Here is a 27,275-nt window from a genome sequence, read left to right as displayed (position 1 = left end):
GGCTTGATGTTTTGTCTCTTCCTAGCTGAGAAGTTGATTAGATTAAAGCATAATTAAGTATGCATTTATCTAATGCTGTGGCCAGTGCAATCCACCATGTAAAGGTTATTATTATTATTATTATTATTATTATGTCTGCAGTGGGGGGCACGGTGGCTTAGTGGTTAGCACGTTCGCCTCACACCTCCAGGGTTGGGGGTTCGATTCCCGCCTCCACCTTGTGTGTGTGGAGTTTGCATGTTCTCCCCGTGCCTCGGGGGTTTCCTCTGGGTACTCCGGTTTCCTCCCCCGGTCCAAAGACATGCATGGTAGGTTGATTGGCATCTCTGGAAAATTGTCCCTAGTGTGTGAGTGGATGAGTGTGTGTGTGTGCCCTGCGATGGGTTGGCACTCCGTCCAGGGTGTATCCTGCCTTGATGCCCAATGACGCCTGAGATAGGCACAGGCTCCCCGTGACCCGAGGCAGTTCGGATAAGCGGTAGAAAATGAATGAATGAATGAATGTCTGCAGTTGCCCATGACATGTAATGCTAAACTTAACAGTTTGTTAAACTGCAAAGTAACAGGATAGTTTAAATTATAACTACACACTCTACTACAACTGGGAAAATGTAAAGTTCATTATCATCATTCTGCAAAGGCAATGACCAAAGGCAAGTTTAGCTAGCTTTGTTAGCATAGTCGAACAATTTCCTGTCTGACCACAATTAAAGGAAAACAAAAACAACAAAAGTAAAATGGAGTCAACACTTGTAAAATTATTGTTTTATATATAATGTATTTTCATTGTTTAAAATAATTACATCTTTCTTAGTTTATTATTCATAGTTATTAGGAAATATCTGAATTGTCGTGTGTCACAGATAATGCAGAGAGAGATTTAAATACAGAGTTTTCATGACCGACTTTAGTTTTTATACAGAGAAAATACACAAAGAAAAGAATTTTTTTCTTGAAGAATTTTTATGTAGTTTGCTTCTACAACAACAACAACAACAAAACTAGCCAGTAGGGCAAGGACGTGCACATTCTAATAAAGTAGTGTTTTCATTCCCAACAAGCAGAAACCTCAATCTATTAAAAGCCAGTATCAACTGATTTAACAGGTGTAACCAGGTGTGGCTGTTGTGTGGTCGGACCCTTTCTATTAAGATGGGACACCCCGGCTCTAGTATTTACATTTCCTGCCCTACTGGCTAGTTATTACAGGGCTATACATCTGCCTAGAAGACCTTTTATGTTGAGGTGGCCAGGTTTGACCCAATGACTCTACAATGAGCGACAGTATAGAGTGGGACAAATGTTAAGACAGAACACCCCGGTTCTAGAGAACATTTAATTAGACAAAAAGAAGACCCATATTCAAAAAGAAAGAAAAACAACCCTTTCAAATGCTTTGTTCGAAGTGCTGGCGATCTCCAAAACTACTTATTTTTTATATTTACATATACTATTATACTGGCATATATGCACAAAGGAAGAGGTACAAAAACATCTGAATTAAAGTATTTGTGATAATTGAAGGGATAAATCATGTCCCAGGTGCTCAATACGTCGACCAATCATAACTTTAAAACCATTAACAGGTGAAGTGACCAACAGTGATTATCTTGTTAAAATGGCACCTGTAAAGGGGTGGGATATATTTGTCAGCAAGCAAAGAATTAGTGCTCGCTGATGTGTTGGAAGCAAAAAAGAGCAGGACCATTTTGTGATAACTTGATGAATTTGGGATATTATAGCTGAATATATACTGCTTAGCAAGGACTCACAAATCAGTGCCCACTCATAAAAGCATCTTGCACATTATCAGGTCAAGGATACCTGTGGTTGCCATATAGAGTAGGTCTCTGTAAAGGTTTTCTACTCCTAATTGCTCCAGAGGGGATACTGAAGCATCCCACCTACCTCCACAGACAGTCTCGAACAGCCCTTCTGCTCAGTTAAGTGTATGAACCAGCCTGCAAAATATTCCTGAAAATATAAACAAAAGACTAAATTATAAACTCAGTATGTTGTGCAGGACAAAGGTAAGTATTCAGTGCACACCTGTGAATGGGGCACTTCTTTGTTCTGCAAGCTTTATATGAGACACTGACTTCTACTTGTGTAAAATAAAAGACAGGTACCGTTACTTTATCGAGTTATTGAGCAATGTATGCATTCAGAAAAAATATTCATGTACTGTAATCAGAGACATAACTTCTGTCCTGTATGAATGCGTTGATGCATTTGGAGATTACTTAGCAGTCTAAAACTCTTGCCACAATGTGAACAGACATACGGCTTCTCCCCTGTGTGAATGCGCTGGTGAACTTTGAGAGTACTCAGCAGACTGAAACTCTTGCCACACTGTGAGCAGATGTACTTCTTTTCTCCCGTGTGAATGCGCTGATGTATTTGGAGATATGTCCAGTAATAAAAACTTTTGCCACACTGTAAACAGTGATACGGTCTCTCTCCTGTGTGAATGCGCATGTGTGCTTCGAGGGCACCACTTTTAATAAAACATTTACCACATTGTAAGCAGCGATACGACAACTCTATGTCAACAGGTTTGTCTTTTTGATGCTGATCCACTCGTGCAAAACTCTTTTCACACTGTGAGCCAGGATACGTCTTATCTCCTTTGTGAACGCGTCGGTGTTGTTGAAGATGACCCACTTGTGCAAAGCTCTTTCCACACTGAGGACAATGATACGGCTTCTCTCCTGTGTGAATGCGCTGGTGTACTTTAAGAGTACTCACCAGACTAAAACTCTTTCCACACTGCGAGCAAACATGGGGCTTCTCTCCTGTGTGAATGCGCTCGTGTATTTGGAGATGGGTCCGGCAATAAAAACTCTTCCCACAATGTGAGCAGTCAAACGGTCTCTCTCCTGTATGAATTCGCTCGTGTATTTGAAGGTGAGTCCGGCAATAAAACTTCTTTCCACACTGTAAGCAATGAAACGGTCTTTCACCTGTGTGAACGCGCTGATGTATTTGGAGGCGGCTCCGGCAATAAAAACTCTTCTCGCACTGTAAACAGTGGAACGGTTTCTCTCCCGTATGAATGCGTTGATGTATTAAGAGTGGGCTCCGACAATAAAAGCTCTTCCCACACTGTAAACATTGGAACGGTCTTTCTCCTGTATGAATACGTATGTGTGCCTTCAGGGTACCACTTTTGGTAAAACTCTTTCCACACTGTGAGCAATGATAAGGCTTCTCTCCTGTGTGAATGCGCATGTGTGATTTAAGAGTGCCACTTTCAGCAAAACTCCTCCCACACTGTGAACATGGAAAAGGCTTCTCTCCTGTGTGAATAGTCTGATGTCGTTGAAGATGACCCACTTGCGCAAAATTCTTTCCACAATACGAGCAGTTGTACGGCTTTTCTCCAGTGTGAACACGCTGGTGTTGCTGAAAATGACCTACTTGTGCAAAACTTTTCCCACACTGTGCGCAATTATACGGCTTCTCACCAGTGTGAATGCGCTGGTGGATTTCCAGATTACTTCGGTAAGTAAAACTCTTTCCACACTCTGAGCAGCAATGACGATTCTCACCCGTGTGAATACGTTGGTGTGTTCGGAGGTTCGCTTGACGGGTAAAACTCTTCCCGCACTGCGAGCAGTGATAGGGCTTTTCTCCTGTGTGAATGCGCTGATGTTGTTGAAAATGACCTGACTGTGCAAAACTCTTTCCACACTCTAGGCATTTATACGGCTTCTCTCCTGTGTGGATGCGCTGATGTACATTGAGATTTGCTTGGCAATTAAAACTTCTCCCACACTCCAAACACTGGTAAGGCTTCTCACCTGTATGGAAGTGTTGCTGTGGTTTGAGATCAACCAGTTGAGTAAAACTGTTCTCACACTCTGGGTGTTGGCGAAGATCTTCTTCCAGAGGTTTGTGATTGGTGGTAGTTGGTAAATTACCACCAGTGTTCTGCTCACTACTGGAGCATCCTGTTGGCATCATGTTTTCATATTTAATTTCTCCTGACTTCTCATAGTGACATGTCTCGACATGGCTGTAGAGGTCAATCTGAGATGTGTAGTAAAGAGGACACAAGGAGCAGGAGAAAACTTTTTTGCTTTTGTTCATTTCTGTGGTAAAAAAAAGAGAAAGAAAAGTGTCAATACCAATTTTTTTTAAACGTGAAATGGAAGCATTTAAGGTGTCTGCTTTTGCATAATATTTGTTATGTAAATATGTGTAATAACTTCTCTGTTATCGCCTTGGGCTGCATCACACCATAATGAACTCTCTTCCTATAACAGCTTGTCCATATATAAATAAGTTCCAATCCAACCCATTTATTTTTTGTCTTACTAACCTGAAAACAGAGAGAGAAAAAAAGATATAAAAGTGAATGATTGTAGCTACTGTAATATAAATGGTAGCAAGAAGTAACTTGTTTCCTGGATGATGCATATAAATAGATCTAAAGTATGATCTCTTTTTAATGAATAAAACAGTCCCAACTTTTGGAATATTGTTTTGTGATTAGAGGAAGGCACGACTTCTACTTTTTCCACCCTGGTTTTATTCTTTAAAATGTACATTAGAGAGGTGAGTCAATTGTTCTACCAGCTGTTAGCTGTTACTTGTGACGCATGTTTGTAATCACCTACAGTCTATACAACGTCCATTCATTGTTGACTAACGAATAATCGGTGTCTACTAGCTAACAAAATCAACTTTAATAACACACCTGTGCTTATTAAAACTATACACAACATTAAACAGGAGCTGTGTCTAAGGAAAAGGATTTTGCGAGTCTTGGCCAAAAAAAAAAAAAAAAAGAGAGAGAGAGAGACAGGGCAACGTTTTTATTTCGTTTAACAATTACTAAAAAAAACGAACACGTGCAGCACGTGCCTAGCAGAAATAATAAATTAAATTAAATTGTGTGCGCGTGCTGCAACTTAATCTTTAAAGTAAACGCGAAAAAAAGAGGCAAATGTCCACAATTATGATCCAGATTCAAGAGTGAAGGATGAAATATCTGAAGCTGCACTGACATCTGTATACATTTGTATGGCCACAGCTACAAAAATAATTCGATAAAATATTTAATTTAATTAAAAAAAAACACCACTCAGGCCTTAAACACGGTCTCTAAGTGACGGTCAGTGATTTTGTCTGTTGGTTATTAACCGTAATCCTGTCAGCAGCCCTGACACCCAGTTTCACTTACCTTAGGATTTAAAGCCCAACACATTTAACCCACTCAAACGCTGTTGTTTTCAACTCGATGACATTTAACTGTCGCAGTCCGAAAGGTTTTTATGTAAAGATGAAGCTCAGCTCGAAAACATACACTGATTTACCTCCACCTACTGGACTGGAGTTTGGGGCAAAAACATCAGAAATGACCAGTAGAATGCCTCAGTGTCAGTACCACCTTGAACTGTTCAGAGAATGTATGTGCAGAAATAATAATAATAATAATAATAATAATAATAATAATAATAATAATAATAATAATAATTCAATTAAAGTTTATTTGTATAGCACTTTTTACAATGGACATTGTCTCAAAGCAGCTTTACAGAACAAACATAGAACAGAAGATAAACATAAGGAGTAGTATAAAGAATTAATATAATAAAAATTCAAAATATATATAGTTCACAGTGTGTATGTATGTATGTATGTATGTATGTATATGTATTTATCCCCAATGAGCAAGTCTGAGGTGACTCAGGTGACTGTGGGGAGGAAAAACTCCCTTAATTGTTAAAGGAAGGAACCTTGAGAGGAACCAGACTCAAAGGGGAACCTCATCCTCATATGGGTGACACTAGATGGTGTGATTACAAATATACAGTCAGACAAGTGTTGTACTGGTGTAGGGATCACATGGAGTTCAGATCTCCTCTTAGTATCATAGAGTCCAACTGGAGCTGGTAGATCTGTAGATGTCTCAGGATTCTCACAGAGTCGGTCTCATCTCAGTGGAGGTCCAAAAACTTCATCGCACGGAAGACGATCGGAGCTGGTACAATGTCTGGGTGTCTCGGCATGGGTAGAAAGAGAGAAGAGCAGTGCAGAGGGATTAACATATCTGCTGTTCATAAAAATGTATAATTTTTAATAATAAATTATTTAATAATAATAATAATAATAATAATAATAATAATAATAATAATAATAATAATTGCATAAACCTCAAGGCAAACACAATTACATAAGTGCTTTCAATTAACTTGTTGACAGTCATTTTGCATATAAATTCAAATCACATACAAATTATACCAACGTAATTGTCAAATCGGTATGTTTCATTTAAGTGTAAACATAAAATACATCAATAATTAATTTTTTAATAATTAAAATAATTTTACATTTAAGACACAAAGTATGTGCATCCCGTTTACTGAAACAAATTTGTATTTCTGCAGTGCAGCATAAAGCCATTATTATTCAACATCCTAAATATCTGAGACTGAATGTTGTTTCCTTTTGTAAGGTGTTTTACCACCACCTACTGGAGTAAACTGTTTTTTTTTTTTTTTGGTTTAAAGATTACTTTCAGCCATTCTCTCTGTCTGATACAGAATCAGATTAATTTCAATCTGGATCCTATCCTGGCATCACATGGCACAATGTGAAGGAATTCACCTAGGATGCAAACCACAGGAAAACAATCACACATCTTTTTGTCATTGATGTGAAACCCACAGGAACAAATGGAGTACATGTGAAACTCCACACAAGCAGGTACCACTGCTGTGTGTCACCCTGATACCGATTATGTTAAGAATATCAGACAGTGAGCTGTTCAGTTGTACAACCCACATCATCCTCAAGATGATTCTTTTTTAACTAAAGTCCATAAGGTGTAAACAAAAAACTGTCTCTTTTTACAGCCAAAAAGCTTAACAAGGTCATGTTGTTGGAGAAAATTAATAATATAATTTTATTAGTAGAATACTTGGTCACAGCTCACAACCTTATGGTAACCATGTGGTAACCATGGACAACTGACTGTCCTGTTCCTTGCATGTTGCTAATATGTCATGCTCATGTCTGTTTCGTCTCTACAACCTCAGAAGGATTCAGCCATTTTTATCCACACAGGCTGCTCAAGTACTTGTTCAGTCTCTTAACATTTTGAGCTCTCTCTGTCAGGTCTGCCTATGAAGACAATTCATCCTCTGCAAATGATGGTGGAATGAAGTGGAATGAACTTCCCCTAAATGTCCGAACAGCTGAGTCACTGGATATCTTCAATCTTCAAATGACAAGTGAAGACCTACTAAACACTTAAACTAGCACTTTCTCCCTTGTTTCTTATGTGTACATTTAAAAAAAAAAATAAATAAAAAATAAATAAAACCTTAAGTCTGTAACCTAGTGAACCAGTATTAATGTATTTATCAAGAGACTTAAGAGCACTTTTGTACATTGTACGGTCTGGATAAGGGCATCAGCCAAATGCTGTAAACCAAAAATTCTACGATCAATTGCATACATTCATCTGCAGTGCGTGATATTTATTACACCTCCTAATACTTTGATAAAGTTTAAACCACTCTGACAGACTACTGAACATCCTTCAAGTAAAGTCAAGTCAAGTTTTATTGTCACTTCAGCCATATATAGCTGATGCAGTACACCGGGGGCCTGTTTCAGAAAGCAGGTTAAGTGAAAACTCTGAGTATGTTAACCCTGAAATGAGGGAAACTCTGGGTTTTCCATTTCAGAAAGGGAGGTATGTTAAACCCGGGAAAGCAGGTTAAGTTAAGCCCGTTTCTGAAAGAGAGGTAACTTATACTCAGAGTCAGTTACCATAGTAACTTACTCTGTGAACCTAACCTGGTCGGGAGCAGGTTTTCTTCAGTAAACCCAGAGTTTCTTTCGGTCTCCTCCCCCTTTTTTAAAGAGGAAGCGACGTTTAAACACCTCATTCATTGCCCACATTTCAGTTACACAGAGAGCATCAAAGGGAATGAAATGGCACGTCCTTTCATGGACGAAAAAAAAGGTTAGATTTTAATATAGTTTCAATACTTCCTAGAATTCACCTGTGACCATACACTCACCTTTAGCTTTTGTTTCAGAATCTCTATTTCCAGATCTGCCTTTTGGACCTGGGGGTCCAAGTATACAAGTTCTTTGCTGTTTTTTTCTTTCCGTACAAAGGTGCTTAAGTCTCTAACATTGAATACATTAACTCTGGTTCACTAGGTTACAGACTTAAGACACCATGAGCCTTAATCACTGTAAAGTTGTTTTTTTTACACTCATAAAACAAACAGGAAAGGAAGTGCTAGTCGAAGTGTTTCATGAATAAGTCGGTCTTCAACCTTTGTTTGAAAATAGCCAGTGACTCAACTGTCTGGACCCCTAGGGGAAGTTCATTTCACCACCTTGGTGCCAGAACAGAAAAGGGTCTTATAGTATCCTTACCTTTTATGCTGAGTGATGGTGGGACCATTGGAGCAGTTCTGGTAGCTCTGAGGGTGCGGGGTGCAGTGTGAGGAGTGATGAGGGCTATGAGGTATCAGTGTTTTGAATCTGATGCGTGCAGCTACCGGAAGCCAGTGGAGGGATCGCAGCAGCGGGGTGGTATGGAGAACTTTGGCAGGTTGAAAACAAGACATGCAGCTGCATTTTGGATCATTTGTAGAGGACAGGCTGTGTTCATATAGAGAGCTGCAGTAGACCAGGCTTGAGATGACAAGAGACTGAACAAGTACCTGAGCAGCCTGTGTGGACAAAAATGGCCGAATCCTTCTAATGTGTTAGAGAAGAAACCGACATGAGCGAGTCACATTAGCAACATGAGAGGAAAAGGACAGTTGATTGTCCATGGTTACCCCAAGGTTGTGAGCTGTGGCTGAAGGGGAGATCAGATTGTTGTGCAAGGATATTGCAATATCATGACCTGGGGATGAATCACCTGATGATCAGCAGATCAGTTTTGCTAGGATTGAGCTTTAACTGATAAGCCGTCATTCACGATGATATTTCTACCAGACATCTGATCAGAAGCTGTGGCATCTGAGGGTGGGAAAGAGAAGATAAGTTGTGTATCAGCATAGCAGTGGTAAGAGAACCCATGTGAGGAAATAACTTCACCAAGAGAGTGAGTATACAGGGAGAAAAGAAGAGGACCAAGTACTGAGCCCCTGAGATACATTGGAGATTATTATACTTATGTTAAAATATTTTTTTTAATCAATATCACATGTTACCTTTAATACCTTTATACCAGAATTATTCAAATACACCTTGTAGTTTTTGAGATGTACTCATTTGAATTTGAGCATGTCGTTTTCAAGCAAGAGGCTTAAAATTAGGCCTGCGGTGAAAAAGGCAGTGAAGGCAACAAGGTCTGATGGCACTCACTAGGAAAAAAATAAAGTTATTGTCTGCAGAGCATAACAAAAGGAAAGGAAGCAGGCATTTTATATCATTTTGTAACCTGCAACGTTTGAGTTTTAACCTGGACCAGACTTGGAATAATAATAAGAAGAAGGCAGGTTTATTTCTATTAAGGAGTTATTATTGAGAATATTTATGAGTTCAAGTGGTATACAAGTAACATTTAAACAGTCAGAAGACAATACACACATCAACACAGTTTTTCTGAATACAGGCTACAGTGATTATAAAACCACACGCATTTTATCCACTGGAAGAGGTGTGAGAAGTGATAAATGAGGTCCTTACAGTGAACAAGATCATTCCAGATCATAAAGATGCTCCAGAACTGACACCTTTTCAAGTTTTCGGGCCCTTGTTAAAAGTGCAAAAAAAACAAAACTGAATTGAATTTAAAATTAAATCTTGAGCAGAACTTAATAATAATAAAGTATTTATACTAAAATAATATAAGATCATATAACTGTTACTGGATACCATTCGAAACAACATATTGTATTTTTCAGGCTCTGAAGAATTTCACTTACTGCCAAAACGTCTGACCAGAAAGATCTGAAAGTATTTTAAGCCTTTAAATGTCATGTTCAGTACTTTCAAATGTGGCACAAATACAAAAAAATGAAATAAATAAATAAATACAATTACAAGCAGAAATATTCAAACCTCAAATAAAGCAAGGATTTTGAACATTAAACATTTCTGCAGAACATGATTTTTAACAGTTCAGACACAAACCTTCATGACTTTGGAAGAAAGACCAAAATCTTGTAAAGAGGACTTAACCTTTTCATCAGGAAAATGAAGACAGTCTGCAGGGTAACTGCAAAATCTGAAGAACCCCTATCAAAGTTTTAGACTGATGGTATTCTTAGTAAACCAGTATCAAAGTATTAATTGATGGCAACTTCAAAAGCACTTCTCTAAGTCTCTCTGGGTAAGTACATGAGATTATAAGATCTGATTATAAGATCACATCATGGCCAGACTCCACAGATCCCAGTCTTGCCCAGAAACACAAAAGAGGTTGACTGGAATATGGCATTTGAATAGACCTGGAGTGAGGAAACAAAACCAGAACTGTATGGCCATATGGATGTCAAGCACCAAGGTGGGTCAAGGACGATGTGGGGATGTTTTTCTGATTCAGGAAGTGGCGACCTTGGTCGGTAACATTCATCATGGATTTTCAGATCAAGCCAATTTGGAAAAGGATTGCGGTGAACTTGAACCTTGCTGACATTTGGATTCCTCAACAATACAATGATCCCAAAAACACTCTCATATCAACCGAAACTTGGTTGATGAATGCCCTTGAGTGGCCTTCTCAGTCTCCAGATTTAAATCACATAGAAAATGAGACACCACACAAGATAGGTTTCAAAAGCCAATGTTCTTGTCTGTGTTTATGAAAACCGCTTGTTAGAGGTTATAAAGGCAAAAGGATGCGCCACCAAGTACTGATGGGGGGTTTAATAACAGTACACATGAACATTTCTAAGGAGAACTATGTTGATATATGTTCTAAAATTGCTTGTATATAACACTTGGAGACCTGGGTAGGGGTCAAGATGCAGTTTGTTAAAAACTAGTTGGCTAGCTTAAAAAGCCTGAACATTAGTGATCAATTTATTATGTCTAGATCACAAAAAAACTCAACAGGTGACTTGGACGGTATCAGAGCAATTATACACATGACAAGAAGAGGTTGACCAATCCCATCCGCTTGGACTGTCATTATTTTATGTTTTCTGACAGATTTAATTAGGTGTATTCCAACAAATATAAATAACTTAGTCATTTAAGCCATGTAAGCCTGACAAGGATAGAACAGAGGCAAACCCAGGAAGTTCCCATGTTAAAGAATGGTGCTTTTCTTGGTCATGCATGCAACAGATAGGAATGAACAATCAATATGCTACAGATTGTAACTATCCGATTTTTGGCCTAAACACGTTGTTTTTCTTTATCTAGCTATAGAGTAAGTAAATCGCTTGCTGAACTGTGATTAGAATGCATCAAGTGCGTCAGAGGTGTCTCCTGTGTGAATGCGCTGGTGTGATTTCAGAGTGTTCAGCTGACTAAAACTCTTCCCACACTGTGAGCAGACATACGGCTTCTCTCCCGTGTGAATGCGCTGATGGATCTGGAGATAAGTTTGGCGAATAAAGCTCTTCCCACACTGTAAACAGTGATAGGGTCTCTCTCCGGTGTGTATTCGCTGGTGTATCTGGAGACTCAGCAGGTGTGTAAAGCTTTTCCCACACTGAGTGCACTGATAAGGTCTCTCTCCTGTATGAATGCGCTGGTGTGCTTTGAGAGTGCCTCGCTTAGTAAAACTCCTCCCACACTGTGAGCACTGATACGGCTTCTCTCCTGTATGAATACGTAGGTGTGCTTGGAGAGTACTCGGCTGAGTAAAACTCTTTCCGCACTCCGAGCAGCGATACGGCTTCTCGCCCGTGTGAACAGTCTGGTGTTTTTGAAGATGGCCCACTTGTGCGAAACACTTTCCACAGTATAAGCAACTATATGGCTTCTCTCCCGTGTGAACGTTCTGGTGTTGCTGAAGATGACCCAGTTGTGCAAAGTTCTTGCCACACTCTAAGCAACTGTATGGCTTCTCTCCTGTGTGAATGCGCTGATGTGTCTGGAGACCACTTTTGTGGGAAAAACTTTTTCCACACTGCGAGCACTGATGCAGCTTCTCTCCTGTGTGACTGAGCTGGTGTGTTTTGAGGTTGGTTTGCCGATTAAAACTCTTCCCACACTGTGAGCAATGATATGGCTTCTCTCCCGTGTGAATGAGCTGGTGTCGCTGGAGAGCACTGTGATGAGTAAAGCTCTTCTCACACTCTGAGCAGTGATACGGCCTCTCTCCTGTGTGAATGCGCTGGTGTGTCTGGAGATTTGTATGGTGATTAAAGCTCTTCTTACACTCTGAGCAGTGATATGGCTTCTCACCTGTGTGAATACGCTGGTGTTGTCGGAGAGTATTCCTGTGATTAAAACTTTTTCCACACTCCGAACACTTGTACGGCTTTTCTCCTGCATGGAGGTGGTGTTGAGTTTTGAGATCAACCACTTGAGTAAAACTGTTCCCACACTCTGTGTATTGGTGAAGCTCTTCCTCCAGTGGTTTGTGATTGGTGGTAGTTGGTAAATTACCACCAGTGTTCTGCTCACTACTGGAGCTTCCTGAAGGCATCATGTTTTCATATTTAATTTCTCCTAATTTCCCTTGGTGGAATGTCACTGTGTGTTCATCAAGATCAATTTGAGATGTGTAGTATAGAGGACACAAGGAGCAGGAGAAGACTATCACAGTGTTGTTCATTTCTGGTGACAAAAAAAATACAACGTTAAAACTATGTTTTTTTAAATAAAGGTAAAATGCAGCACATTGTTAGACACACTGTCAGAAATTTAACAGTTTCAGGGGGGTTTCATGGTTTGGGGTGTTATACACTCTCTGTGTAAACTCTATATATACTCCATTGTGTCTAAACTCTACAGACATCAGATCTCAGATCAATCTCAGATCATCAGTTTCCGAAATACTCACACCAGCCCTTTGTCTTCATTTTGATGTTTAATTAACATTAAGTGAAGCTGCTGGCTGTACCTGCATGATTTTTATTCATTGCACCGCTGCACATGATTGGCTGCTTAGGTAATTGCATGATTGATTGCATGATTGATCCTAATAAAGTGGCCAGTGAGTGTGAGGACACCAGGGCTCTCATGTATCATGCATTGAGCATGACAGTCACTCATTCTGTTTTTTTGTTACACTCTCCCGCCACACATTGTATTTGTCACGCAGAAAAACGTACTATTTATCATATATTTAATAAGCCGCAGCGCCCAAAATGTTACAACAAATTCACAACTTGTTTGACACAAACAATGACATTGTGACTGCTGTTAGAGACGTTTCCCAGATCATCAGCAGGAGTTTTTCATGAGTGTCTGTAACTTTGCTAACAGTTTTACAGCCTGTTCACTGACACCACCTGCTCAGAACAAATAGTCTAGGGTCAGTGGTTCTTAAACTGGGGGCCCTGAGATGGTGCCAGGGGGCCCCGGTTCACTGACATTTTATAAAATAATGGATGCATCATAAATTAAATCTCAGAAAAATAAGGCTACTAACCACCAGCACTACATTGTATAATTTAATATGTAATTTAAATAATAAGTTTTGGGAATGTTTTATGTCATAAATTTTCTTGATGGGTGGGGGGTGTGGGGGTCAGCTTTAGACATATTTAAAATATGTCACTCTTGCCTGTCTTCAAAACGTGAGAGCCCTGGGACACAGTGTTATGAAACAGGTGAGGAAAAGGTAGATAAGGCTTAACTGTTTAATAAAGTTGATTTTAAGATGAAATTAAGACTTTAGCAGTTACGCTTCCTTACTTGTTTAACCTGAAGTGATAAAGTTGTGTAAAATAACCTGCTTTTTACGTTTAAACCCCAAAAACAACGTTTAAACAGTTAGCTTAGGCTAAGATAATGTAAGATTAGTCTAAATGTAGAACTCAAAGAACCACTTTAACTTACCTGGGGAATTAAAGCTGGAGACATTTAACCACTGCTTCATACCAAGGTTTAAGTTCAGATTCAAATCCAGACAGAAAAAGCTTCAGGTTGTGATGGATAGATCAGTTGGTTTACTCAGAAAAAGCATCTTCTTCTTTTCCCTCAGTCTTTAAGTAGGTTGCTAGCTAAATACCACCACCTAGTGGACTGGAGAATTTGGGCAATAAAGGGAGGTTTGGTAAAAAGGTGCAAGTCAAGTCACTTTTATTGTAACATCACCACAGCACATGTGCCTTGGTGAGTGAAATTCTTAGGAGCCTTAAGTTCTGGAGTTCATGTGTACTATATTTTGACATGTGCCTACCTACCTAAACATTGTTGCAGACCACATACATGCTCATGGCAACAGTGTTCCCTATAGGCAGTGTCCTCTTTCACCATTATGTTTGCCCCCTGCAAAAATTAATCAGAAATGGTTTGAGAAATTGAAGAATTGAAGGTTTTGTCTTGGCCACCAAATTCCCCAGATCTTTATCTGATTAAGCATCTGTGGGATGTGCTGGCTGGACAAACATGGCTTCTCTCCTGTATGAATTCCTTGGTGTGTTTTAAGTTGGCCCTTTTGAGTAAAACTCTTTCCACAATCTGAACAATGGTTACGTCAGTCTGCATTTGTATGAGATGATTACTGAAGCTTTTCGGGGGCATCATGGCCTCATTTATTTCTAGGTGGAAAACAGCTGGAACGCAAAAATAAACAGAAACCCAATGAGAAACATCAAGACATAATGAGTTAATGTTAATCTCTAATAATAATTACATATTAATATCTGATGCAATGGTGAGTCTAGATCCTCCAAGCCTCCAAGTTTTAGAAGTTAAGTGGAGTTACTACGATCCATCAGTCTTCTTAAGTGAAAGCTGCATCACAAGGAAGAAACATCAATACAAAACTGTATCCCAGCAATACAGCATAAATCCACTATTATACAACAGCCCAAATATCTGAGGCTGAATGTTGTTTCTGCTGCATGACTGATTAAAGCAGCCGAGGTGTAAAATTCCTGGAAGCTGAAAATGTACCTCATGAGCCTCAGTATGGATCATCTTAAAGATGCAGCATGTAGTTCAGACACCACAGTTTGGGATTGCACAGAAAGGCCAAAGCTAAAATCCAGGAAGGAAATTAAATCACATTCCAAGATGATTATGGATTTGGGTTCACACATGGTTCCTCTGAAATTGATTATTTTAAGGCAGGTAATAATCCTTCAATAAAGCATTCCATAAACCCGACAACTAGGGGCAGTGGTGGCTCAACTGGTGAGCAAGGCCCTCAACCCTCCCTGCTCCAGGGGCACTATATCATAGCTGCCCCTGCACTCTGACCCCTACCCCCTAAGTTAGGGTGTGTGAAGAAAAGAATTCCACTGTGCTGTAATGTATACTGTATGTGGCGATAATAAAGGCTTCTAAACCCCCCATTCACCCCATGTAAGGAGTAAAGGATGCTACGTCTACAGCTAAGCTCACAAACCTTAGAGTCTGATCAGGTTCTGACCACGGGGCAGCTCGAAACTCCAGTTTCACACTCCAGTTTGGCTGAAACTGTGCTTGGGATAGCTTCAGATTTCTGCCCTTATCTGACAGGAATGAAACATTATGATGTGGTTTGCTACTGCTGTAGCTCATTCATCTCAATGTTGAGTCTGCTGAGATGCGTTTCTGCTCACTGCAGTTGTTAAGAGTGACTATATGAGTGACTATATCATCAGACCAGTCTGATCATTCTCCGTTGATCTCTCTCATCAATATAGCATTACAGCCTGCAGACTCCAACTCACAGGATGGTTTGGGGTTTATTTTTTGAAACTCTTGAAACTGAAAATCAACGTGTGATTCAGAACATTTAGCTGCTGCCACTTGATTGGCAGATTAGAGAAATGGTATAAATGGTCTTTAATGTTCCTAATAAATTGAACAGTGAGGGTGGTTGGTATATAAATGTTAGTTAGGTAATCAGGGCTCTTGAAAGCAATCCTGACACACTTGTGTAGCAGAGGGGCAGATGAGTGGTACATTAGTTAATAAAGTGATTTATTATATTGTATAATGAGTCATCAGATTATTAAGCTTTACAGATTCCATGCTTACATCAAAATAAGTTACTATACATTGAGCAGTGAATTATATTATATATTATAATATTCATTTCCTCTCAGTTTTGTAGGACCACGATACAATGAAACTGTCAGCAAAAACTCGACCCAGTAATAAGAAGACAAACTTAACTTATCTGCTTAACTCTGAATAATACCTTATAATGCATGAGCTTGTGTTCAGAATCAGTTGAGATACGTCAGTGTGCACAGTTGGATTGGACCATTTACATCAGTAAGTTATACATGAGCCAACATCATCCTAAGGTGGTTTCACAGCTAAAAGGTGTTCTACATATTGGACTGCACTGTCGGAAAGGAAGTTAAAGATCAATTTAAATCTTCCTATTTTAGGTTCATTATCAATCAATTAATAAATCAATCAACCAAATCTGTTTAATTCCTTTTTTTTAAGATTTCTTTCAGCCATTCTCTCTGTCTGATACCAAATCAGATTCATTCCGATCTGGAATATTCCTATCCTGGCATTACATTTCACAATGTGGAGGAATTCACCCAGGATGGGACGCCAGTGCAAAGCCCAGGACAACATTCACACATCTTTTAGTCATTGTTGTGAAATCCACAGGAAAAAATGGAGTACATCTGAAACTTCACAGATACACTTAACCCTGATGTGTATCACCCTGATACCGATTATCACCCTCAAGATGATTCTTTTTCAATTAAAGTCCATAAAGTGTCTTATGTCTCTTGTTACAGCCAAAAAGATGGACAAGTTCATGCTGTTGGATAAAATTAACAGAATATTACTAACAGAACTAAAAATTCTATAATCAGTTGCATAAATTCATCTGAAGGCTGCTATTTATCTGCTCATACTGTGATTCATTTTAAACCACTGTGACACAGACAAGTGAACACCCTTTGTTCTCTTCTCTCTATTAAACAGAGGTATTGAGGACTACAAACAGAGCTACTGAAACTCACACTAGGTAAAACACCACATTACACTTGGTCAGATAATTAAACCAATAAAATCATTGAATCCGCTTAAATGTGTTTATTCGTAAACAAGTGTTAGTTTCGGTGCACAAATAAATTGGACATTTCTCACCTACATGACAGACTGCAATTCTTTACCAAAAGAACTCATTTTCCAAACTGTTTTTATCATGAAGTGTCTTGAGTACGTTTTCACCCCCTTAAACTGTGTTGTGTTACAGCCTGAAGCTGAAATCAATCTATTTTAGTACTTTAAATATGGATAACAGAGGGATGGTACAGGATGTGAACGTTTTTGGTTAACTGCTCGATTTTGCCTGCTAGTACAATAACTTTTTTAAAGTACCCAGATTATTGGTGGGCCAGATTAGAAATGTCATCTAGTTCATATATAATATCCCATGACACAGAATGATGGACACTGCACCACTTAATAAATTCTAATCTCTGACACTGTATTTTGTACTTCCCTTCTTAGATAAGCTGTTCAATTTTACAGAGTTAAATACTTTGCGTCTATTCATTACGGAGGGAAAATCATGGTTCAGGCCTCAGCGTCATTACAGCTAGTTTTATGTAACTGTGTATCTAATAACCCCTGATAGACACCAGGGTTTTCTGGGACTGGAAAGTAGCAATTTCACCTCTTTCACCACCAAAAATAAAAATTACATTTAAGATCATGTCACATTTTCATGTCCAATGCAGTTTGTTGATGGAACGCTTGGGTGTCTCTGTTCAAAATATAAGCAAACAGACCTAATACAGCTTCTGTCTCATGTGAACGGCCTGGTGTTTTTGGAGATTACTCGGGTAAGTGAAACTCTTTCCACACTGTGAACAGTGATACGGTTTCTCTCCCGTGTGAATGCGCTGGTGATACTGGAGTGTATCCTGTCGATTAAAACTCTTCCCACACTGCGAACACTGAAAGGGTTTTTCCCCCGTGTGAATGCGCTGGTGTGCTTTGAGTGCGCTTCTTTGGTTAAAACGTTTTCCACACTGTGAACAGCTATAAGGTTTTTCTCCAGTGTGAATGCGCTGATGGGTCTGGAAATTACACTCCCGATTAAAACATTTCCCACATTGTGAGCAGTGATACGGCTTCTCTCCAGTGTGAATGCTCTGGTGACGCTGGAGGGACCTGTTATGGTTAAAACTCTTCCCACACTGTGAGCAGTGATAGGGTTTTTCTCCGGTGTGAATGCGCTGGTGCTGTTGGAGAGCAGTCTCTAGATTAAAACTCTTTCCGCATTGCGAGCAGTGAAATGATTTCTCCCCTGTATGGATTCGTTGGTGATGTTGGAAATTACTCATGTCTGCAAAACTCCTTCCGCATTGTGAGCAGTGATATGGCTTCTCCCCTGTATGGATTCGTTGGTGTGTTTTGAGAGTACACTGGTGAGTAAATCTTCTCCCACACTGTACACAGATAAACGGTTTCTCTCCTGTATGAATTCGGTGGTGTTGTTGGAAATTACTAAGTCGAGCGAAACTCTTGCCACACTGTGAGCAGTGATGTGGCTTCTCCCCCGTGTGAATGCGCTGATGTAGCTGCAGATGACTTCTCTGATTGAAACTCTTTCCACACTCGGCGCAGAGATATGGCTTTTCTCCTGTGTGAATGCGCTGGTGCGTTTGTAAACTATTCTGGTGAGTAAAACTCTTCCCACAGTATGAGCATTGGAGAAAGTCTGTGTGCATTCGTACTTGGCTGGTCATAGTATAAAGAAAACCAGCAGTGGTTTGATGTTCAGTGGAATCTCTTGTGGGCATCATGTTCTTGTGTGTATCTGGGGAGAAAAAAACAGTGAAGTCAATAACATTAAAAATACAAAGCAGAAAAATCTCAATGCCTCATAACTGGTGAATTTTTTGTTCATGCATTAATACAAGGAGTTCATTCATCTTCTACCGCTTATCCAAACTTCTCGGGTCACGGGGAGCCTGTGCCTATCTCAGGCGTCATCGGGCATCAAGTCAGGATACACCCTGGACGGAGTGCCAATCAACCTAATCACACACTACGGACAATTTTCCAGAGATGCCAATCAACCTACCATGCATGTCTTTGGACCAGGGGAGGAAACCGGAGTACCCGGAGGAAACCCCCGAGGCACGGGGAGAACATGCAAACTCCACATACACAAGGCGGAGGCGGGAATCGAACCCCCAACCCTGGAGGTGTGAGGCGAACGTGCTAACCACTAAGCCACCGTGCCCCCTTAATACAAGGAGTTAAGGAGTTTAATTCCATTGCTCAACAATAGCAGCAGTGTCAACATTTAGCATACCAAGTATGACTGAGTATACAAGGACCTTTTTGCCTGTTTATAGTGATACATAATACATTCACACATACAAAAAGTACACTATAGTGCTGGATGTAAACATGACACAGAGTAATACAAAGCACTAATGACAACTACCACATGACAGTTAAACACTAACACAAAGCAGTTAACACATTGAGAGTAAAGCAATCTCACAGTCCAGTGATTGTTAGAAAACAGTATTATGTATGGATTTTACCACAGGATTTTTAGCTTTCAGACAGATCAGGAGCTTTCTGATTCATGCAACAATCTTCCAGCCACAGCTTTTTATTAATTGTAAAAATTACTTTACAAAAAAATCATAATAAACCTATAAATAAACATATATTAAAGAAAGTGGAAACTACAGTTTGCATTGGAGTCGTCAGCTACGAAAGGTTCAGATATCCAGTTCTGTGAAGGTCTCAGGTTCTTGTTCTTGGTTTACAGGAGTGGAACCTGATGTTGATTTCTACTGTAGCTCATCCATCGCAAGGTTTGATTTTTTGTCCATGCCGAGTTACTTTTTTACTCACCTTAGTTGTAAAGACTAACTACACGAGTCACAATATCCTTCCTGGCGACTTGAACCAATCTGGTCATTTTCCTCTGATCTCTCTTAGCAAAGAGGTGCTGAGACATGATTGGCTGAGTAGATAACTGCATACCTGTGCAGGTGTTCCTAATAAAGTACACCGTGAAGGTATAACTCCTGAAAGGCTGGAACTGGCTGTCTTAACTGATCAGTGTAATTATGTTGGCTTTGTAGAAGCCAACATTCTGTTTTCCTATTTAAGCTTAGACAAAAATTTAATCAAGAGTAACTCCTCCTAGGGCTTTCGAGCCACATGCACCAAATTCAAATATGTTGTAGTCCCTGGTCTGAAGTTTGTTGCTATTACTTTTATAAGCGATCCGAGTACCGGTACTTCCGGTATCGGGTCTCAATATGGCCTTTTTTCCCCATAGACTCCCATTATAAAATTTGGAGGTTTATAACTCGGCAAGCTTTCGAACTCTCTACACCAAACTCAACCAGCTCCTTTAGGTTGATACTCTGAACAAACTTTTAAATTGGTGTACTGACTGGCCTTCCGGTTGTGCCACAGCCCCGCCCCCAAAATATGCAAAATCAAAAAACGTTTTACAACATGGACATGTGACATATCAAAACACTCAGAACATGCTCGTCTCCACTTACCTCCAAATGTTTTGGCACCCTAGCTTTCTGTTTACTTGCTTCCAAAAGTAACAGTGACCCTTATGTCCACTCGCCTCCAAAAATATACTTGCCTCGTCAAAGCCAACATCAAAGTTTGTCGCGACAAACTTTACAAATCTAGTTATAATTGAGTTGTCCTGACAGTGCGACGACACAGGGATGATGATGATGATGATAATTAAGATTAATGTGGAATATGTTTCCTAAATTAACTTCTTCAGTAAGAGAAAGCAAATTATAAAAACAGCAATCAGATTTATGTAAATACTTAATTAAAGGTCTCCTTCTAAACATGTGAAGCAAAGTGTCAATGTTATTATCTGAGAGAAAGAGAGAGAAAACATCTCAGGTAAACAGTTTCACTTTAACTTACCTCTTTGTGCTTCTAGTTAGAAGGTAGTTAACCACACCAACCACTACAAATACAGACACAGTAATGAGCTTTTCTTCTAACCACCTAATCCTCAGGCAGAAGAGGTGTGCAGGACAGAAATACAACCATATTCTTTTGTAAACAGGAGAACTAGAGCTTCTTCTGCTTCTTCTTCGACTTGAAGTGGATGACAGATGAAAGATGCTTTACTACCACCTACTGGTTGCACCTAATAAAAATAACATTTCCCCAGATCCTGTGATGAAATTCTTTTATTCCATCCCCTGAACTCTCAAAGAATGATTTCATGACTGCAGGACCATTTGTGACCCACTGTCTTTACAGTTTACGAATTTAAGAAATTCGTATTGAAGAAATAAAGGACCTTCATGACAACATGCATGCTTTTAAAAAGAACAAATCTGGGACTAAACATTAATTGAAAATGAACAATAATGAACTCCATATATATTTCATTTATTTCTAGATCCATCGTTAAATTATTACTTCATTGTTTTATCACAAAATGACTCTTTTGTGGACTCTTTTGAATTGTGAATTGATTTTATTTTTTACTATAATAAATGATACAGAAATTTGAAAAGAATTGGGCTTGTGGACTCTGTTTAAAGGAATTTGTTCGAGAAGTGAAATACAAATGACATGAATATGGTCCTTAGTTTAAAACATGCACATATACAAAGTGCTGTAATTCCTACACTGTTGAACTGATTTGGATTTAAATACCTTATGGTGATGTACTGTGGTGGTCAGCTAAAATAATAATCCTGTCAAGTCCAGAATAATATGGAATTAAAACGGAAAACGGACATCGCTATGTTACTGCCTACACCTGTGTGTTTTAAAATTACTTTACATCTCTGTTGTACGTGTACATGTAGGTGCAGGTGTACATAGTGGATACTGGTGATGTTGGAGATGATGCAGATCTGGTGTCTACACACTCTGTGAGCAATGATGCACTGTTTTTCTCCAGTATGAATGCGCTGGACTTCTTGGAGGTTTTCACGTGTGACTTTCTTGGTGGCGTTGGAAAGTACTTATATGAGCAAAGCTCTTTCCGCAGCGGGAGCATTGATACGGCTTCTCTCCCGTATGGGTGCGTTGGTGTGTTTTTAGAGTGCCTCGCTGAGTGAAACCTCTTCCGCAGTGTAAGCAGATAAAAGGTTTCTCTCCTGTGTGAATTCGCTGGTGTTGTTCGAAGTTACTGCGTCGAGTGAAACGCTTTCCGCAGTGTGAGCAGTGATACCGGTCGTCTCCCGTATGGATGCGCTGGTGATCTTCAAGGTTGCGTTCTAGATTGAAACTCTTTCCACACTGTGAGCAGCTAAAGGATTTCTGTCCTGTGTGAATTCCTTGGTGGCGCTGGAAATTATTCATGTGAGCAAAACTCTTTCCGCAGTGCGAGCAGTGATACGGTTTCTCTCCCGTATGGATGCGTTGGTGTGTTTTGAGAGTGCCACAGTGAGTGAATCTGCTCCCGCACTCTAAGCAGATAAACGGTTTCTCTCCTGTATGAATTTGTTGGTGTTGTTTGAAACTACTGAGTCGTGTGAAATGCTTTCCGCACTGTGAGCAGTGATAAGGCCTCTCTCCCGTATGGATGCGTTGGTGTGTCTTAAGGTTACCCAGATGAGTGAATCTGCTCCCACAGTCTAAGCAGATAAACGGTTTCTCTCCTGTGTGGATATGTTGGTGTTTCTTGAAACTACTGAACCGAGTGAAACTCCTTCCACACTGTGAGCAGTGATACGGCTTCTCTCCGGTGTGGATGCTCTGGTGTCTTCTGAGAGTGCTCGACTGAGTAAAGCGGTTTCCACACTGTAAGCAAATAAAGGGCTTCTCTCCAGTGTGAATTCGCTGGTGTTCCTTGAAATAACAGAGTTGAGTAAAACTCTTTCCACATTGCAGGCAGCTGAACGGCTTCTCTCCCGTGTGAATTTGTTGGTGTCGTTTGTAATTTCCGAGTCGATTAAAACGCTTCCCACATTGCGAGCAGTCATAGGGCTTCTCTCCTGTGTGATGGCGCTGGTGTTTCTTAAGACTACTGAGGTAAGAAAAACTCTTCCCACAGTCTGAACACAGATGAAGCTCAGTCTTTATTTCAACATGACTAGAGACGGGACAAGCTGTAGCAGAAGATTGCTGCTGATTACTGAAGTCTCTTGTGGGCAGCATGTTCTAATCTATCTCAAGGAAGAGGGGAAAAAATAAATAAAACATTGCTGACAATAATAGTATCTAAAATAAGACCACTCAATGGCGCCACCTATTGGTGCAATGATGTAACTTCGAACGTTTTGATGTAAACAGTCACTGAAAGAATCAGAGCATGAATCATTTTTGGTGAAATAAAAAATTCTAGAGCAAAAGGATATTTGCACATGAAAAAGAACGATTCACTCAAGTCAATTGTTAACCCTGAGTCATATAAAATGATTCGAAGCATCACAGTTTAATTACTGAGTTTTTACACTTTGTAGATAACAGAAACTTGGTTATTGAGGTTCAGTAATAACAGGTTCCAATAATCGAAAACAAATGAAACGGCTAGCAGTAAGAATGCATTTATTTACCTACCATTTAATTATATAAGAAAGTAAAAATCTAACTATCTGCATTGGAGATTATTACATATGAACCAGAGATCCATGGAGAAACTCAGGTAACCAGTTTCACTTTCACTTACCCCAGGATTTAAAGCTCCACACATTTACCCTCTTCAAATGCTGTTAGCTTTAAAACACTCAGATTTAATACTGTGCTGTGCGAATGCAGGCAAGAACATCTTCATAAACAGATGATTAGCTCGCTCTTCTTGTTCAGTACAAGATGATTTCACAACTGAAAGATGATTTATCGCCTCCTACTGGACTGAATGCAAATGATCATCTTCTCAAACCTTACTGTATTCTGTTTAGTAAGTCTAAAATTACCTACAAATTAAAAAGTTCACCTGGGATTCACCTGGAATAAGCCCCCCAAAATTAAATTTTTGTTCTCTGATGAGATTCATCACACCGCCTCATCCATCAGTCATGTCGAGTTTAAACCACTTTGGCATTCACAGCCTAATCATTTTACTTCCTATTTCAGTTTTGTCACAATATCAAAAGCTCTAAGAAGATTGGAGGAAATATTAAAGTGAATACAAGAATCGTGTAGAACAAGATAGTGAATTATACTTGTGGTGTGGTGTCTGTTCAGTCTTTATAAAAAATATTTTATATATACACCAATGAGCCATTACATTATGACCACCCCCAGCCTGGAGCATTGATGGTCAATTTCTGTTAATGTCTTGGCTTCCAAATTTACCTGGCATTAATGCAAACATTTGTGGTTCCACTTGGAAAGGCAGGTTCGCGCTACATCACCGACACCCCACAAGATCTGCTGTTGACATTATGATACCAGATCCCCCAGAGGTGTGGCCACTGCTTTGCAGGCTAAAGGAGGTCCCACAAGCTCTTAGATAGATAGTCATAATGTAATGGCTCATTGGTGTATGTAAAGCCATGTGAAAAAATTAGGACACCCCATTAAATATTGAGTTCTTTATTTAGAAATGTATTTATTTATTTATTTATGTCAATTTCTGATCTTGTTTTAATATGCACCTGTAGATGAAAGTGATGTAACCACATGCAGACAACTAAAAAGAGTTGATTAGATATATTACTTGAATCCTTCAATATTGTTAAAATGAAGATCAAATGGCCAAATGTTTAACTATGTAAAAAAAACAAAAAACACAGACTTTCATGACATGTCCTAATTTTTTTCACATGACTGTAGATCCAGAAGGAGGTTGGGTCAACTAAACACTAGTGTTTTCTAGTACAGAAAGGTTAGCTAGAAATAAAGGTAAATATGTGAACCAAGCCAGTATATATACACAGTTATGTTTGAGCCCAGTGTTTTGAAGACATTTACCTCAGAAGACGTGTTGATTCGTTGCGACTCTTCTTGAGGAGAAATATGCCGTGAAGCTCTCCCGCGGAGTGAGGAAGAGGTGGACAGTTGAAGTGTCCAATGGAGTTATGAGATTTGCGCTCAAGCTATTTTCAAGACTTTAGATTGGTTAATAACTTGTAAAAATAACAGACCCACGTGGGGACTGACCAATAGCATCCATATGTGAAAAAATATGAAATTGACCAAATTTGGACATACGAGGTTTCCGCCCGACAGCGATGATATATAAAAATATAGTGAAAGTTATAGTGATAGTGAAATTTCTCAAAACAGGTTTAGTTTTTTAGAGTTTAATTGGTACAAATACTGCTTTCTCTTCCAAGGCCAGAATAAAAATTAAAAATTAAAAAATTTATGCATCAAAAACAGTATTTGAGTTTTATTGTCCATTCTGTGTCTATGAAGAATGTAAGAATGCCTGTGCTAAAAAAAACATAGGCTAAAATGTACTGGATAAACAGTAATTATGCTGCCATTATGAAATAAGGTGCCATAACAAAATCTCATTTTATATGTTTATTATTCAATATAAAACCATTTAATTCACTGTTACTCTTTTTATTCATTTACAATTTAATGGATAATAATACCATAGCTAGCTAGCATAAGCCACTACTGAGTTATGACAAGTCAACATGTCTTTGAAACATATTTTCAGAAGATATAAACATGGGATATTAAAAAGACACTGGTCCATGAATCAGTTATTACTAAAGAGGTTTGTTTGAAATGTCATATTGGCCACAGAAAATTGACTATTCTCTAATGCCCCTATGAATCAAAGTGAAAAGTCTTAGTCTTGTGCCAAATGTCCTTGTTAGTTTTAGTCATATTTAGTCTTTCACATATCTTTTTTTGTTAGTCAAGTTTTAGTCGACTAAAAGTCTCATCATTTTAGTCTAATTTTAGTCAAAAGAAAACTCAAGGTATCTTAGTCAAGTTTTAGTCGACTAAAAGTCTTTTAATTTTAGTCTAGTTTTAGTCAAAAAATTGTAGTCTTTTTTAAAATAACACATTATTACTGAGATTATTACTGATAAACATTTCAGTAAAAAAAAGTGTTTCACATCTGTTTCACTCGAACTTGACCGCACATCACATTTTTTACTTTATTGATAGTGATTTTAATTGTAATGCAAAGACCGGTCATCGGGACATATTTTTTTGAGCGGCGTGTGGACGAATTCTTTCTACACACACTAAACAGCGCGAAGCCGCGAACTCGCTCTGAATATTTTAAAGGCGTAACAGCCAATGAAAAAGCAGACAATTGTAGACGAAAACGAAGAGAAGAAAAAATCTTTGTTTTTATTTTATATAAAACATTTTTGTCTCGTCTTTTTTCGTCAACAATAATGCATGTTAATTTAGTCTTAGTCAGTGTTTTTGGACAGTGAATGTGCTGGTGTCTTCGGAGAGTACTCCTGCAATTAAAACTGTTGCCACACTGTGAGCAGTGATACGGCTTCTCCCCTGTGTGAATGCGCTGGTGTCTTCGAAGAGCACTCTTGCAGATAAACCTCTTCCTACAATGTGAGCAGTGATAAGGTTTCTCCCCTGTGTGAATGCGCTGGTGGATTTGGAGTTTACTCTGGGAAGTTAAAGTCTTTCCACAGTCTGAGCAAGTGTGACAATCTTTCTTCATATGTGAAGAACTGGTTGTAGTATCCAGTGTACTGGAAGTCTTTTGAGGGTTACTGGAATCTCTTGTGGACATGATGTTTTTGTGTTTGTCTAAGAAGAAGAAAAATACATAAAACAGTATTGTCCCAATGCCCCAAATGTAAGATGTAAGAAAAATTTGCAGACAATTTTTTTGGAATTTGCTGACAACAAATTAACTATTATAATATGTAAATTACTTAGTTGTATCTTGTAGAGACTATGCTGTGCACAATGATTGTGCAATATCCAGTGCTTTACATAACATATAGGACAAAGACTTTCATTTTGTTTCCCCAATTTTAATGCACCATAATATTCAGTGTGTTTTATCATTGGTGTTTGTTATTACTCAAGTGGAATATAAAACTTAAGGAAATCATAATAAGTAAACAAATACCAACAGTCAGAGACATCTTCTAAACCCTTTGACTTGTTTGGAGCATTATTAACCAGGGAGAACCAGGGAGCTTAGTTTGGACAGAATGATGTTCATTATATTCACACATAGTTTTAGGAAGCTCTCCTGTCTGCTTCTCCTTATGGAACTCCTTTTTAGTTATGCTGACTATAGCTAGTCATAGAGTCCCTGCTTGCACTCTGCACACAATGTACATTGTCCTTAACCATCGTGTGACTAAAAGCATACCTAA

The 27,275-nt window shown here is 39.0% G+C and overlaps 1 protein-coding gene across 3 annotated transcripts; it reads right to left on the bottom strand.

Moving 5' to 3' along the window:
- Window positions 1-803: 803 nt before the first annotated feature.
- LOC132849141 (gastrula zinc finger protein XlCGF57.1-like) lies at window positions 804-14,082 on the bottom strand. 3 transcript variants are annotated; one of them, XM_060875364.1, is made up of 3 exons: window positions 13,948-14,082; window positions 11,432-12,720; window positions 804-3,813 (listed from the first exon to the last, which is right to left on the bottom strand). In XM_060875364.1, exons 1-3 carry the CDS (start codon window positions 13,985-13,987, stop codon window positions 2,191-2,193), a joined length of 2,952 nt encoding a protein of 983 aa, XP_060731347.1. In that variant the 5' UTR covers window positions 13,988-14,082; the 3' UTR covers window positions 804-2,190. The 3 variants fall into 3 exon arrangements, with proteins under 3 accessions (XP_060731347.1, XP_060731346.1, XP_060731344.1); XM_060875363.1 differs by lacking the exons at window positions 11,432-12,720; window positions 13,948-14,082 and adding exons at window positions 4,212-4,324; window positions 5,189-5,321 and having other exon boundaries at window positions 804-4,094; XM_060875361.1 differs by lacking the exons at window positions 11,432-12,720; window positions 13,948-14,082 and adding an exon at window positions 5,189-5,321 and having other exon boundaries at window positions 805-4,094.
- Window positions 14,083-27,275: the final 13,193 nt, after the last annotated feature.

Source organism: Tachysurus vachellii, chromosome 7, assembly GCF_030014155.1.
Source record: "Tachysurus vachellii isolate PV-2020 chromosome 7, HZAU_Pvac_v1, whole genome shotgun sequence".
Taxonomy (NCBI): Eukaryota; Metazoa; Chordata; class Actinopteri; order Siluriformes; family Bagridae; genus Tachysurus; species Tachysurus vachellii.
This window is presented reverse-complemented; position numbering and strand designations above follow the sequence as displayed.